The sequence below is a fragment of the Dermacentor variabilis genome, chromosome 6 (genome assembly GCF_050947875.1).
Source record: "Dermacentor variabilis isolate Ectoservices chromosome 6, ASM5094787v1, whole genome shotgun sequence".
NCBI lineage: Eukaryota > Metazoa > Arthropoda > Arachnida > Ixodida > Ixodidae > Dermacentor > Dermacentor variabilis.
Window position 1 is genome coordinate 113,013,601 of NC_134573.1, and position 16,439 is coordinate 113,030,039.

The window sequence follows — 16,439 nt, forward strand, 5'->3', positions numbered from 1 at the left end:
ACCAATTCTAACATAAATTCTTGGGTTTTACGCGCCAGAACTACGATCTGATTGGGCGGCACACCGTAGTAGGTGCACTGCGGATTAATTTTGTCCACCTGGGGTTCTTTAACGTGCACCCAATGCGTCGTATACAGGCATTCTTGCATTTCGACCGCATCAAAACGTGTCCGCCATGGTTACGAATTGAACCCGTGACATTCTGCTCAAGAGCGCGACACCGTAGTTGCTAAGCCATCACGTTTACTCAAGTGCGGTTTCAACTAAGAGATGGGCAGGGTATATGCACATTCTACATTCGTTTTGATGAAATGAACGCACTGGCGTAGCCGAAAACGTCCTCTTTGTAGTGCAGGCTCTGTCCGGCCGACGACGTGCGTCGTAAAAACTTCCGCGCCTTCGTGTCTGTTCACTCTGCAGATGCTTCCAGTTGTAACGCTCATTGAATGGCTAACGTTGCTGACATTACAAGCAAGGGCTGTTCTGGGCATCTGCCACATGGAGTTCGACAGCCTGGCAAGCAAGTCTGGCAACTTCTCGTCGCCTCAGTACCCAGAGCCCTACCCGGCCAGCATCCACTGCTACTACCTCTTCAAGGGCCAGGAGTCCGAAACGCTCAAGATCACCTTTCTGCATTTCGACCTCGAACCGCCGTTTTCCAAAGGGCAAGTACGAATTCATTCAACCACGACCCCTGACAAAGAGTTCGCATTAGTTTGAGGCAATAAACAAGGTTTGCTGTTTCCTGGCACCTTATCAACGTGACCTTGCTAAGCTCAGTACTCATTAGAAGAAAGGCGATGAGTTCATATAGCTAAACGCTATGCGCGGTAAAATGAAAACGAGCACCAAAACGACGCATCATTACATGATGACAAAATCAGTGGTTGTGATCATTGTTTTTAAAAAGTGCTTTGATGTTGTAAAACATAATAATAGTGTCGAACAGATTATTTTGTTGTAATGCTTTCAAAACAGAACATGCCACAGAAATTTCTCGTCTTGATCAGTAAAAAAAAAAAGTCCCTACAGAGCAGAGTGCTTTCCAAGAAGGGCGGAACGTTGGGTTTCACTTTATCAGTTACATTTTCAATAATTAATCATTTTGTGTATCCTGAGTTGTTCTTTCAGTTTGGTCGCTAATCTATAGTGTTCCCAAAAAGTGGAAAGATAAACGTTGCTGGCTTGCAAATGTTGTGAGGGCACATTGAAGAAAATATTCGCTCAGTGATATTAAGTGATCATATGATTATGGGTCATGGGATCTTGTAATACAAAAGAAATATAGCAGTTGCTCAATACTAAAAACGTGTTCTGACGCTGTAATTTTATTCGAATTGTTGAGTGAAAACTTCTTGTTCATCAATCACTTAGTGAGTGGGCTGCCCATAAAAAGCAAGCCAAACTTGGGAGTGTGCTGAACTGAGCTGGCTGGTTCATGTTTAGATGGAAATCAAACAGCTCAAGAAAGCTTGTTGTTAGCGCTGTGTCTGACGACTTGCCTGTGTATCATCTTTTACGTTGTTGGATTTCCTTCTAAACAAGAAGGTAGCTTTACCCACGTAAATATTTATAGTCTTTGTATATTTCAACGCTTCAAACATTTCATTAGAGTGGTTGTCTTTTGTAACAATTTAATGCTCCGTTGTCTCTGTATGCTTTTGCTAAATATCATACTGCATGATTCTTCATGACATCAGCTAGCGGTTCCGATAGATCAGACGTAACCTTTAGTATTACATCGAAAGCCATATTATTCACTCACTTTAGTATTTTATACCATACTACAGTATTGTGCAACATACCGTAGGATCCGTGGAATACCATAGCATTCAATTGAACACAAGCGTGTAGGCAATTTTACACCAAGCAATAATGATGAAGACAAGAGCTCACGAAGAAATTCGATGACACCTGGAGGTATTCTGTAAGAGTCCACCTAGTTGACACGTTCATTTCGTCAGCTGTTGAAGTTCTGAATGGCTGGGCTGGTCTGCGCGTCCGCAGCAGCGAGGCGCCACAGCCAATCAGCACTTCAGCAGCAGACGAAATAGACAGTTCCACTAGGTGGACTCTTACAGAATACCTCCGCTAAGCACTTCTTATGAGTATTGAATGCGAAAGCATTAATGTCCGTTTGAATGCCGCTGAGCGGTTATTCTAGTCAGGAACGCCCTGCGAGCAATAGAACACTTTGAGACGTCTGGCGCGTTTTGATTCGGCCCGAACGAGGCACAGTTAGAACGGAGGCGAGAGCTTGCGCGGGCAAGGAACGCACGGATAACACAGGCTTCCGAGAGCGAGAGCGAGAGCGAGGGTGACGTGGTGTCGCGGCGACGCCCTCCTCCCTCACGCAAGACCTGGTGCGCTACAGGGGCAGCAGCTGTTCCCTTTCGCCCGCTCTGCTCCCTCGAGGCGCCTACGTGTCGGGGCGCCGCAGCCAATGAGAATTTAGGGCGCCGTTTCGCTGCTACAGACGCCGGACGGCAGGTTTTCCTCTCAATGAGCCATTTGACACTTTCGCATCAACATAGCCTACCGAGAAATACTCTTCCACCGTCGTCACTCCATCGCCCCCTATAGCTCTTGCGTGCAATCAACTTATGTATATGTATCACGCATTCGGAGACCAATACCGTGTAAATTACTTCGTTGGCACTGTTAAACTTTTAGGACGTTTTTCCGTCATGCAGGAAAGTTAGAAATTTTTGTTCACAGCAACCAGACATAGTGTAGATCAAGTTGTAGCCGATAGTATAATAAATGGTTTCGAGTTTTGGAACATTAAGATTGATAGTCAAGCATTTTCGAGTGCGGCTCTGCATCTGTACAACAAACAGACACCTTCGTTATTTTTCGTTTTATGTTGTTGTTTAGTAACGGCTCACAAATGAGAGGGTAATCTACATTAGAACTGGCTATCTCAATACACAATTGCCCATTTCTCCATATACACACATACGTATTCTAGACCTTAAATGGGCTAAATGCGTAGCAATAAATGTAAACAAGACAAAAATACAAACCAGGAGAATCACATCGTGTACACCCTTACCAAGTGCAAGAAGTTTGTGCCCAGTGTGCAATAAAAATACTGCTATACACGTTAGACAGGAAAGCTAGTTTTCACGTACTCCTGACGTCAAAAACTCTGAGTTTCTGAGAATGTACAAATCAAATCAAATAAGTTATGTTTTGGTCTACAAGGAACTCTCGTAGGGCTGTCAAAGCATATCTCTGTTTAGCGGAGCAGGAAACTGGTTCAAGTATTTTCATAATGAAAATTTTACACCTGGCTTACCTTTTCGTGAAAATGGACTGGCTGTCGTTCATCTCGTGAAGTCTAAGAGCAAGTGATCAACAGAAGCGTCTGGTGTTTCACCGTAGGTGCTGCTAGAGGTTGTCTTGTTTGTAATAGGCTGCAACAAACAAGGTATGTAAGCTACGTTCAGTTGAAAAAGATGCAGAAGAGTGTCTAAGGTACGGTCCGTGCGAGTCCGTCAGCATAAGTGGGCTGGCCTAAGAGTGGGTGGATTGCGAACAGATGTACTGCATTCGTAACTTTTGACTAGTTTACACGACAGCGCAGAACTCCCGCATTTGGAGGATACATTGTCTTACATTAATTTTCACAGAGACTGATATTGACACTATTTTTTATCCCGGCCCGTCAGGTACGGTCATTAAAAAAATGTTCATTTTTTATAGCCATGCAAGAACACATTGTGCTTACAGTCTTCGAGTTCCCGTATGCCAATGGCCATGCCTGATCAAAGCTTTCGCTCTTTTTTCTTCTGAAGCAGGCTTTTCCTCTTAATCTGTTCGATAAACTGGCGCCACAAATATTTGCGGTTGTCGGATACTGTCGGGCTTAATGCATACCACGATCATTGTTTTCTGTATTTCTACCGCGTGAAGGAAGAAGACACTGACATCTTGCTTGCGTTTTTCAACCACTACGCAAAATTCGTTGAGATAATTTTTTTTATCAATGAAACGTAGTTAGTCCACGGGCGGTCTTGTTGTTTTTAAGTCTCCTCTAGTTTTTCTATCTTTCTTGTGTTGTAGAAGCATTGAATGAACAAATACCAACTGCGGAGGAAAAACATGTTGAACTAGTTAGTGCTTGCTTACTTACGTAGTGTAGCAGAGGCACAACCACACACGAATACAGATAGATATGCCTCAGTATGTCTTCTTTTGTGGTTCTGCCCTTGGGCAAGACTATTTCATTCAGAAAACACCGACGAGCAGAAGTTACCATTACTCTAACTAGTGGTTATTGCCCTGCGTTCGAAGCGTATTTCTTTGTTTATACAATTAGTAATCATTTTCTATATCGAGGTAAGTTTTCAGCTACTAACTAAGACGCGAATTCTTTTTTTTATTACCCCTGCATTTCAGAAAGGGCTGTTGAAATCCACTTAGAAGGTTCGCTCGGTTGTGACAGCAACTTCGCTGCCTGGCGTGTGGCGCGTGAGTTAAACGTGAACATGACGCAGGTGCCTCAACGACTTCGTGGACATCAGCACCATAAGCGTGACCAACGTGCGGCAGCTGGTCGGACGGTACTGCGGTGTCGAGGTTCCCGTGCCGCTTCTCACCATGAAGCCGCGCATGGAGATCATCTTCAAGACAAATCACGCCCACGAGCGCACTGGATTCTTCGGCATGTTCCAGTTCACGGACGAGAGTAAGCGTTCATTTTAATACTTTAAGGTAACCGAAGTGTCAGTAAAACTTCGGTTGGGGCTAGTTGGTACATAGTATTTTGAAGGTGAAAAATTCAGCGCGAAACGCAGGGCAACCCACAAAGAAGAGACGAGACAAGCAACAGCGCAGGTGCTTGTCTCGTCTCTTCTTCGTCGGTTGTCCTCGGTTCTGCGCTGAATTTTTCACCGTCAAACAGAAGTGTCATTTTGTTGTTTCCGTGACGTTTGTCGTTAGGATGTTAAAGATCTTACGGCAAGACACGTCAGCCCGCTACTTCAAGTGCGCATTCCCGTTTGTTCCGGAGCCGTGTATGTAGGTGTGAAAACGAGTGAGAGTATGGGGTAGTCACTGGACGCTAGTTTTTGGCTGCATTTGAGGTCGTATTACACGTCAAAGATGGCCACGTAATGGCACATGCAGGTACACGCGTATTATCTGTCTCTCACAATCATTCGAAAGCTGCAAGTTCGGGTGTTAGTGAGCGCAAGTGGGTACCAGTGTGAACGCCAATGAACGCCTTATGTTATCAGTTGATGCAGACATTAGTCACCGGAATACATATATATGGAGGTGTTGCGAATGACAGCCGCCTAAATTGATGACGCGCACAATTTGGCCACGTCGTGGGCAACGGCAACGAGATTGTCCGCGGCATTAGGACAGTAGCGTAGGCAATGGAGGAAAACCTTGGCGATATGATTGGTGACTTTGACAACACAACAAAAGTGAAATTTCATCCACCTTCTAAAGAGTACTGTGTCTTTTCTTGGTTACAAGCGCAATTAAAAATCAAGCAACATTAAGATATTTCTAAATGTTCAACCAATGTTCTTGCAAGGCACACTTTCTTCGAGGAGACCATGCCAGCTTTGCGGAGCATTTATTGCGCACGGTTCTTTGTAAATTGTTCTCTCAAGTGAAGTGCACAGATGGCAGTGAACGGCGTACAGATTGTAAATCGAGGTCATTGTGAGCAGAAGGAGCTAGCAGCCTTAGGTAGGGCTGGCCGAACAAAGCTTTCACGCCAGTTGCATTTACCCCGCAAAGCCAGCGGTAGCGTGGCCGAGTGGTCTAAGGCGCTGGTTTTAGGCACCAGTCCGAAAGGGCGTGGGTTCGAATCCCACCGCTGCCACAATTTTCTACTTTTGAAACTTGCATTTCGAGGTTCCCATCTATTTATTTTTATTTTATTTCTCACAATACCCAAAGCCCCCGTAGGCATTACAGCGGGGAGGGGGGGGAAGGGGGTGAGAAAACAAAGAACCAATAAATAAAGCAGGCAAAACAAAAGATATACGCAAAACATCTTCCGCCTATTCACGCTTCTCTGGTTTCAGTCTTAGTAAACTTCGTTAAGGATTATTCTTTAGAGCTAGTTTAGAGCTCCTGAACAATACGTTCTTCTTTTTTTTTCGCTGACTTTAGCGGTGTATTCTACACATCCGGATGTAAAGTAACATACTTGTAATCGGATTTAAAAACTACCAGTTCCCATGCCGTGAGGTCCTTTGTGGTCCCTGATTTAATAGAGTGATGGTTCATGCCTTATTACGAAGATTATATGCAGATGGTAATATCGTCGCTACCTAAGCAATAAATAAATAAATAAATAAATAAATAAATAAATAAATAAATAAATAAATAAATAAAAAGAAGGAACTTTCACTCCAGAAGTGGCACCAAAATCGAGAGAGGTAAAGATACTGATCAAACATCTAAAACAAGCTAACGATAACATCTGTTCGTAATCTCGACGCCTGAGCTTTTTTACTGTTAAGAGTTTCGCCTGCTAACTTCTGAAAATATTGTGGAACTGCGAAAATTGCTTTTTCTGGCAAATTTTAGTGCAACGTCCTTCCGCAATTAAGTGTTAAGAGAAACCACTTTGAGGCAAGTGAAAGAAGCCACAATTGGCCCCTATAGATGAAATAATCGATTCCAGCAGGTAATGTGCTTAAACAACTCACTTTTCTATATTTTACCAACTTGGTACTAATGCGTCAGGGTGCAGAGCCTTGGAACGTGCATCGACCCATAAGTCTTGAACAAGAAAAAAATGCCCTCTAACGATTAGCTAGATCGCAGTTAGGTAGATGAACACGAAACGCCTGAAAACCCTTTGAAAAGCTTCTCTCTTCTTTTTTGTTTTTCCGCCTGTAATTAGTACAGCGCTCAAGAGAGCAATGCGAGTCTCAGCAACCATTTTTCTAGTTAATAATTGCTCCTCCTATAACGCTGAGGAGAGTTCTTGGCTTCACAATGCGGCATGGAGACAGCGTTCTGTATACACTTGTTCACTTCTTTTTCCAGTCGCTTTATTTATAAGAAGGTGTTTCCTTCCTTCTTTTTGACAAGTAGGTTACTCCCAGTTGAGATTAGTACGTCCCGAAATCGTGGTACGATCGCTGAAGCTTGTTAGGACCAGCGGTAAATGTTATCCTGGTAGCACATCTATTTGCATAATGCGCAAGAATCGATATAGACAAGTAAAAAAGAAAGTGTTAGTAACAGTCTATAATGTTGCAGACGCTCTACATATATATAGATTAATCATATCTCCTTGCAATACCTCAAAACAGCTCAAAAGGCCACTGAGTGTTCAGCAGCAGGCTCAACTCACGGTTCCCGGAATAAAATTCTCTTTTCCAAATGCTCAATTTTCACTTCTTGAACCCCACCTATGCAATCACACATTCATATAATAATTTTCCTTCTCGCTCTCTCTCCATATATATTTCTTATTTCGCTTCGTCGTTGGCTCGCGCAGAGCCACGCCCCCCCTATTGCTAAGATTGACCACACGGTTGGAAGAATGATCAAAAAATCACCGCCGCTTCCAGTCCGTGACGATGGTCGAACAGCGAAGCTGTGTGGCGCTGTCCTTGAGCTTCGGCTTCTGGGAGACGCACTTCCGGATTGGCCTTAGTAACTTGCGATTCGCGTATGATATTGCCTTGCTCAGGGGACCAATTACAATGCATGCTCATTGACCTGGACAGGCAAAGGAGAAGGGTGGGTCTAAAAATTAATCTGCAGAAAACTAAAGTAATGTTTAACAGTCTCGGAAGAGAACATAAGTTTAGGATAGGTGGCGAGGCAGTGGAAGGGGTAAGGGAATACATCTACTTAGGGCAGGTAGTGACCGCGGATCCGGATCATGAGACTGAAATAATCAGAAGAATAAAAATGGGCTGGGGTGCGTTTGGCAGGCATTCTCAGATCATGGTCAGCAGGTGGCCATTATGCCTCAAGAGAAAAGTGTATAAGAGCTGTGTCTTACCAGCACTCATCTACGGGGCGGAAACGTGGAGACTTACGAAAAGGGTTCTACCTAAATTAAGGACGACCCAACGAGCTATGGAAAGAAGAATGATGGGTGTAACGTTAAGGAGATCAGAAGAGAGCAGATTGGGTGAGTGAATAAACGCGAGTTGATGACATCTTAGTTGAAATCAAGAAAAAGAAATGGTGCATGGGCAGGGCATGTAATGAGGAGGGAAGATTACCGATGGTCATTAAGGGTTACGGAATGGATTCCAAGGGAAGGGAAGCGTAGCAGAGGGTGGCAGAAAGTTAGGTTGGCGGATGAGATTAAGAAGTTTGCAGGGACAACATGGCCACAATTAGTACATGACCGGGGTAGTTGGAGAAGTACACACACACACGCACACACGCGCGCGCACGCGCACACACGCGCACGCACGCGCACACAAACACGCGCGCGCGCACACACACACACACACACACACACACACACACACACACACACACACACACACACACACACACACACACACACACACACACACACACACACACACACACACACACACACACACACACACACACACACATCAAATTTATCATTTACTAAAAATGTGGCACTGTAGCCACAGACATCTTGCTCTTTTCTGGTGGATTAGCTCGTCACTTTTCACTTTGACACAATGTCAATATTTTGGGATCGCCTTGTGACACAGCGCTTTATCTAGTGCAGTGCAACGCTTGCGTAGTGGAACAAAACCCGAAAGCCAGAGCTGGAGCTTGGGCTCCGAGCTGGCCCTCAAGCTGTTCCTCCATCATTTAGAAAGTAAAAGCCTTTCTCAACACGGGGTTTGTTAAACCACTTGCAGCGCCCCTAGTACTGAAAAAAGAGAGCAAATAGAAAAGGGAACATCACATGTTCTCCTTTGTTAGAAATGAAAACGGCCGCGAGTTGTCACTGTCGGTGTTACAAATTACATATAGTAAAGCGCAACATACACCGTCGCCCGCACGTTCACGAAATAACAAACGAACGTACAAAAGAAAGGAAACAAAAACAAAACGCCAAACGCTATAAAGGCTGCTTCATGCAACCAAATTATTCTTCATTACGCAGCCAAAGCAGAGCTCACGAAAACGCTTCAGCGAAAAGGCTGCATCAGCTCGTCTCGTCACAGCGCATGGTTCACTGCAACAACAGCAACAGATAGATACATCCCGCGGCATAGTCTTACTTTCCAGCCATATCATTTTCTTGCTAGTTCTCGGAGTCAACCCTCCGCATACTCGTCTGAAAAAATAAAAAAAACAGCTTTAAAACGTAGGGTGGCGAAATGAATACGAAAAAGTCTCTCCAAGGAGCATATTAAAAGGAAGCTTGCAACTGCAATGGGCTGGATGAAAGGTTTCAGGGGAAGGCGAAATAAAGAAACGTAGGAAATGCCATGCCAAAAGCTGCAAACAAAGCACTACAAAAAAGAAATTTATAAGCAAACAGAAGGCACTTTTTGTCTGGCTTCTATGCTTGCTTTTATTCAAGTAGTGGTGTCGAACGGAAGAAGACTCCATAGTTTTCTCGAGAAATCATTCGTTGTACGAAGGCCATCAACTGGATTATTGATTATGATGAGGATGACCGTCTTAAGAGGTAGCATTACTTCTGGTCTCTTTTCCTTTGCCCGGCGACATCCTTCGCCTTTCGGGCGAGCAAATGAGGCCTTTTCGGGACGGAGCAAGAAGAAACACCTTCTGTCCTCGCCATCAATTTCGGAGGGCAATAATCTTGTCGTTGTGTTAAGATAGCATATGTCACCTGTTTTATGGCTGCAACGGAATGTTGCAAAATGGAATGTTCTTCCCGGTGCGATGAATTTTCTTATTCCGCACAGCGCGTCAAATACGGTGTGCTTTATCTTAATGCTGAAAAAGAGTTTTCAGGAATGTGCCCTCCCTTTTCCTATGCTCTGGCCTCCATGAAAAATATCCCTGGGCTCATTGAAAATGTATCGCGAATACACTGCGTTGTGGCAGTAGAAAAAAAAACATATTAGCGGATGGAGTATGCCTTATGTAAAATAGCTCCTTAGTTGGATATGTAAAGGAAGAAAAAGAAAGAACATATGATATACGCTGTGGCGCCGGCAGGAAGAAAAAATGACATGAAATTTTTTTTTTAGTAGCTAGTTCCACGGCTGTGTTCATACGAAGTAACTCACGTTTTCAGGAGAGCACAACCGCACAACTCCTTTTTGTCTCAGATGAAAAAAGAAATAGAGTATGTGGATGAGGGTTTAACGCAAAATAAAATAATATAACGAGAACAACAACAACGACGACGACGACGTCAACAACAACAACAACAACAACAACAGGAAAGACACTGCTAGACGACTAATTTTCACATGTACTTATTGGGAGGAAGTGTTCGGATAAAGTGGATTGTTACACCATCATGCTGTGATGGAAAGCATTTCCATTTGCGCCTTACTGCTCCAAGGAATTGCTTCTATGGATCTTCTGAAGCGTCAACCGCCGACTTCAGCACGTCGGATTAAGATTTCGTGCATGACGTTACTTATAGTATTACTTCACTGCCAAAATAATTACCGAGAGGGCGCTTAATGCATAAGGGACATCTGTGCCGTATCACACGCACTTCCGAGGAGCAGTAGTGTCAACTTCTACACGGAAATCAATGTACTGTGTCCACAGTCATCACAGAGCCACGTAAAATATAGTCGTCAATGTAACTAAATATGTTATCGCAGAAAGAAAACAGTCTTGGAATACAGTCTATAAGCCCCTTAGAATAATGAAACAAATCGATAAGCAAGATTCTGTTGTCATGTGCACAAAATTGGTGTCGTACATTGTCCTTGCAAAAATAACTATAATGGGTGTTGATGCAGGCTACAAATCTAAATAAGCCTTCCGTAACTTTAAACTTGAGTATGTTTTTTGAAAAAAATTATTTACAGCAGGTATAAAAACCTCCCTTTAACACTTCCTGCCCTCCCCCCAACACACAGTCATCAACGCGTGAGCGTGCGCACGCATGCAAGACCATCTTAACACATTAGCTAGCTCCCAGAATAGCACTCCTGTTGAAACCAGTTCAAAACAAACGCTTCACAATTTCCCGATCTCGGCTGTAACGCTTATTACTATACTTAGTGAACCAATTTGCCCGCCTGTGGATGCGAACATTTGCTGAGCAACGCACCATGACGCTGTAGCCAACACCCATCTCGAGCCTTGCTGCTGTAAACGTTCTTTCGGCTGAGTATAATTACGGTTGGCAGGGTCATGCTAAGGGGTGCACGACACCGAAGGTGCATCCGTGCACACCGTTGACTCCGTGATTCTGGCTGCAGGCGAAGTCTGGACGAGCCTCATAGGTTGTAAAGCGTTGTTGAAGTGCCGTGTTAAAGGCGTAACCGGCGTCTCTTACTCGCTGGCGATTTTATTACAGGTTTCATTCACCCGCCGCAATCCACGCGAAACGTGACCGGTTGTGGCGGCACACTGACTGGCGTGGGCGGTGACCTGGTGTCTCCGGGCTACCCGGAGACCTTCCCCAAGGACGTCGACTGCACCTGGCTCATACGCGTCGACTATGACAAGCACATTTATATCCGCGTCCTAGAGCTCCAGCTAAAGGGCAGCATTGGTGAGCACCCCCACGGCAAGATTGTATCTATGTGAAAAATTCTGTTTGTCCATCCTGAGGGAGGAAATTGACGGATGAGACATCTCCTCGCTCTCTGCCTTTTTATGTTGATTTAAAACCACCTAGAGCAATTGCATCGGGCAGGCATTCGTCCCGCGTTCGATACCCTACAGAAAACGAATTTTTCTTCAACTATGAGGTTTTTTATTTGTTGTTCAGAAACTTTCCTCCACGTTGCTGACTGCCGCTGAACTGCTTTTCTCTATAAAGTTTCTTTTTGCTTCCAGTTGTCAATTAATTCTGTCTTGCTGTGGTGGTCTGCTAACTCGATTGCCAGTAAAAGAAAAAGTACAGCGACCGCCACATCGAGGCAGAATTAATCGACAACTAGGAGTAAAAGGAAACCTCATTTAAAAAAAGATCAGTTCGACGGAAGCTGGCAGCGTAGAGGAAAGTTTCTCAGTAACGAAGAAAAAATCTTCATTGCTGGAGAAAAATTTGTTTGGTACAGGGTATCGAACGAGGGACCAATACATCTATGGCGCAGTCGCTCTAGCTGGTTTGACATGAACATAAGAGGAAGAGAGTGATTTCCAGTTGTCGATTAATTCTGCCTCGCTGCGGCGGTCTGCTAACTCGCTTGTTAGGTCAAAAGGTATAGCGACCCCCCGGGCATGGCATTCACCCCAGTAAGAATTTTGATTCCACTACAAGGCTTTGTTTCTGAGAAACCCTTTGTATACCAGGTGATCATTTTTATGCTTTGCCGAGCTGTTATATGTCACCTATGGCAGATAACATCTTTCGAATGCTTTAGCTGTAATATAGAACGGGGCGGACGCACCTTGCACAAGGAATGGAAACACATATTCAACTAACTAACAAAATTCACTAATTAGCTTCTTAATTTATTACTTTATGGCACTTATCGCTAATTACTAATTTTAACCGGTGATTTCGCAAAGTGCATTTTTTTAGAATGGATTTTGAGATGACAATATTTTCGAGATATTCATTGCCAAAGTTCCCGACGAAATACGTGGGCGTTCCAGTTAGGTTTGTGATTCATTGCATACCCGAGCGTTTTGTTAAAAAAACAAGTGGAACAATGCTACATTTTTACCGCAAGTTTGGTGGCGCATATCTCGAAAAGCGTGTCATCTTCAAAGTTCCCTCGTCCTTTCCCCAAGCTCAAACAATATAAAAGCCTTAAAGGAGCCATGCTCTTCCGTCTTTCTTTTTCTAGCGTTTGTCTGACTGCCCCTCCCTCCCACACCCCTTGCTCCCCGTAGCACTAAAATCAAACCTTACTGTTAATCAAGGCCAGAGTCGGTATCGGCAACGCTCGGTCATAGAAACTGTCAGTTTCGCGCTCCTTAGTAAGCTATCGAGAATTCACAATCATTATTTGAACTCTTCGGTATTCGGTAAGTCGTTTCTTCGCTTGATTAAATAGACCAGCTATATACTTGAATGACATTTGTATGACTAAATAACAGCTACGACGAAAAGGCTGACGTTTATCTGTTACATTTCTGAAAAAGGGTTTTTCAGCAAAGAATAGACGCACTCTACTAGTCGCAGTTGGCTGCTAACTCACGGAACTTATTTCTCTTGTCATCCCGCAGCGAACTGTGGCGAAGCGGAGCTTGCCATTTTCGACGGCTACTCGAATCTGAAGGTGAATCCTGTACAGCTCAAACGTTATTGCGGAGATCTCAAATACTATAAGAATACTGACGAGAAGACTGAGCTGTCCAAGAGGAACCGAATACTCGTCAGGTGGGTGAAATTGCTTGAAATTTTTGTTTTATATTCCCACTTATGAATGAATTCCCTTTTCCTAAATAACACGGTTGTATAGGAGAAGTCCGTGCCTTTAGGTGGCAATGGCTGCGCCAAGTCGCATAGCAAAAGAAAACGAAAAACGGAATCACGAAAGGCATCGAAAAACACTAAATAGTGTGGAATAGTACGACTATATAAAGGTTCTGCAAGGGAGTTCAGGAAGCCACTAAAATAAATACAAGAACACGTAAAAATATGTATAAAAGCGCACAGGTGCATACATTACTGAAATAGTTGAAGTTGTCTGTGAAAAGACGCAGTTAACAATTTTGCGCAGACTTGTGTTGTAATTACACAGGATACCACTTTACTGCATAAGACCATGTAACTAAGTTATACATTCTTGACGCATTACACGAAGATTTAGTAAAAATTTAGATGATTGTCTTTTTTTCTAGAAATGTTTTTACAGCAACAAACTTTTTTTTTCGGCAACCCAACTGCTGGCCATCGGCCAGCTATTTCCTTCCTCTCGTGATTTCTAACGCCGTTGTGACACACACACTTCTGATCGCGATCGGGGCCCCTCAGGATCGGATTTCTTGATCGCGATCAAGAATGGTCGCTGCTGGACCGTCCAGCAACCCAGATCGAGTTATTATCGACTGCTGACCTTCACAACTCTAAGAACTGCATATTGGCTTCACTACAAATTCAGATTTACGAAATATGCTTAAATTTGGACAATATTTTAATCTTGTAGTTTACTATTGCTGATAAAAATATTTTTTAACCTTTTTCTTTGTTGAGCTGCCTTCACTTCTTGTTTTTAGCATTTCCAGAATACTGCGCTAGAGGGTGCAGACGGTCAGCCTGCAATCGCTCTCAGGATGCCTGATTGCGATTCAGGGATCGCCACTGTCCGGATCAGGTTCCCGCAAGATTGCGATCGCAAATGACCGCGTAGCAAACAACGCTTACAGCGCGTACAAAAACAGGGACTAAAAGAACTACGGAGACCAACTAGCCCGTACCGAAACCCTGCTTCCGTGTAGCCAACAATCGATCCGGATCAAGTTTAGTACGGAACGGCCCCGATCGCCATCAGGAGTGTAGGTGTGACACCGGTATTACAGATATGTGATTGTCCTTGCAAAACCAGATGGCGTTTGCAATTCATATAAAATCAAATCTGGATTCCTGACGTTTAGGAAGAGAGAAAGAAAAACAAGAAAGCACGCACCATTTCGAACAGGTCTGTTACGCCCCACATCACAAGTTGGCGAGGAACCGCTTAGACGTTAGAAGTTTACACATAATTGAGTGCATCACATTCCGGATTTGTAAATGAACAATAACACCGTATATGCACATAATCTTTTTTAAAGTCAATGCGCTAGATGAACAGTTCATAATTAAAACATGGAAATATCGTATAAAATCCAATTAATCCACAGAGCGGTAAAAAAAACGCAAGAAACAAAACCAAATTTGTGAAGATACACGAAAGTGCTTTGCGTTTCCAATGTGTTTCTGGTCACAACGTTTATTTTAATTTGGTACAGTTCTCTTTTTCCTGAGTGTTGGTGTAGCTGCCAACCAATATATATGTCTTGGAACGTTGACATCGGAGTGCGAGGCAATCATGTTGTTACAGCGGGACAAGTGAAGCTACAGCACAGGAGTTGTGGATAAAAGAAGGGTGCTAGAAGTGTTCATATCTGTATTGTAACGCGTGGCATAGCATCGGCAAAAGCGGTTTCATACTGAAACAGCACAGCACTTGTCGCTTCTTCATGAAAAAAAAAATAGGCAGCACTGAACAGCGTTTTATTAAATTGCTGCTGCAAATGCTGCTTATCATATAGTCGATGAAGATTACGGAAAAAGAACGCTGGATTTCGTCTCACATCAGGATTTTTATTTCACTCGTTTTTTTCCCCGTCAATTGTGTCAATTACTCGCAAAAACGTATTCACAAAGGTAGTTAAAAATTCTGGTCTAAAGAAAATTTTATGCCTCAACAAATAGGAACATTGGCACGGCTAACACATTTAAAGAACGAGGCAATGCATATCTCTTCAACTTTCTTATGACCCATGCTTTAATCACAGCGAAAGATGTTACTTTATGTGATGCGCCAGCTAGAAAACTTTAGACGCGCTTTTCTGTGAACACCGTGTAACCAACGAAGCTAGAAACGAAACCTTGAAGTGCTTCTGACAGCGCTTAGAATTGATACGGGAAATACAAATTTATCTAGATGCTGTGTTGCTTTGTACAATAATAATAATTTCATTTTGTTCAAGTCGAGTTGCTTGAAATTAAAAGCGGATAAATATAACGTTGGTACTAGCAGCTCACACATTGAGCTTACAAGCTCAGCTCCAAAACAACATTAATAAATGAAATCAGGAATTCACGTCAAAACCCTCAAGCCACCAAATGACATCCTTGGGAGGTCTATGCTTGCTGTCTGATCTGAGCAGTCTAATAGTTAATAAAAAAAGGAAAAGATCAGTCGAGATGGAATGCCTCTTATCGATTGACTCCAGTTTGTAAGTGTCCACATGCCATTGCATGACGAGGTTTTTCCTTGGAATTAAAGTCCAGTAATATTGAACACAGTGAAAAAACTACGATGCTTCATTGTGAGGTCGCTAACTCATTTACTTAGATTTGCTTAGATGCAAGCAAATGCATTTTGTAAAGGAAAAGTTTCTATTGGGTTAAGATATTTACAAATGTAATTGCTTTCAGATTACGAACCACCGTGGCATCCCCTATCAAGCAGCCAGGTCAGATAATAGGATTTAAGCTTGTGTGGACGGCTGTAACCTTTCAACCAAAAGGTCAGTACAATGCCAGAGCCTTTAGAGTGACCAACCATTTTATCTTAAGTACACTTAAGGCATTTTATACGCAAGTGATGTTCCGTACACTTCTACTGAATCTAACACATATTGCAGCAAAAGTAACGGCACTGCTATCATGGAGTGAACAT

General features: G+C 43.3%; 1 protein-coding gene and 1 non-coding gene across 2 annotated transcripts in view; both read left to right on the forward strand.

The window, feature by feature from the left end:
- Positions 1-425: 425 nt before the first annotated feature.
- LOC142585052 (neuropilin and tolloid-like protein 2) overlaps positions 426-16,439 on the forward strand; it is a 36,260-nt gene continuing 20,246 nt past the window's right edge. Inside the window, exons 1-5 of the mRNA XM_075695510.1 lie at positions 426-665; positions 4,503-4,693; positions 11,450-11,647; positions 13,276-13,429; positions 16,196-16,287. Of these exons, the coding sequence (XP_075551625.1) occupies positions 499-665; positions 4,503-4,693; positions 11,450-11,647; positions 13,276-13,429; positions 16,196-16,287 (802 nt within the window). The 5' untranslated portion in view covers positions 426-498. The remainder of the gene's footprint in view (positions 666-4,502; positions 4,694-11,449; positions 11,648-13,275; positions 13,430-16,195; positions 16,288-16,439) is intronic.
- Positions 5,766-5,845, forward strand: TRNAL-UAG (transfer RNA leucine (anticodon UAG)). Its single transcript has one exon. It is a non-coding gene; the product is annotated as a tRNA-Leu (tRNA).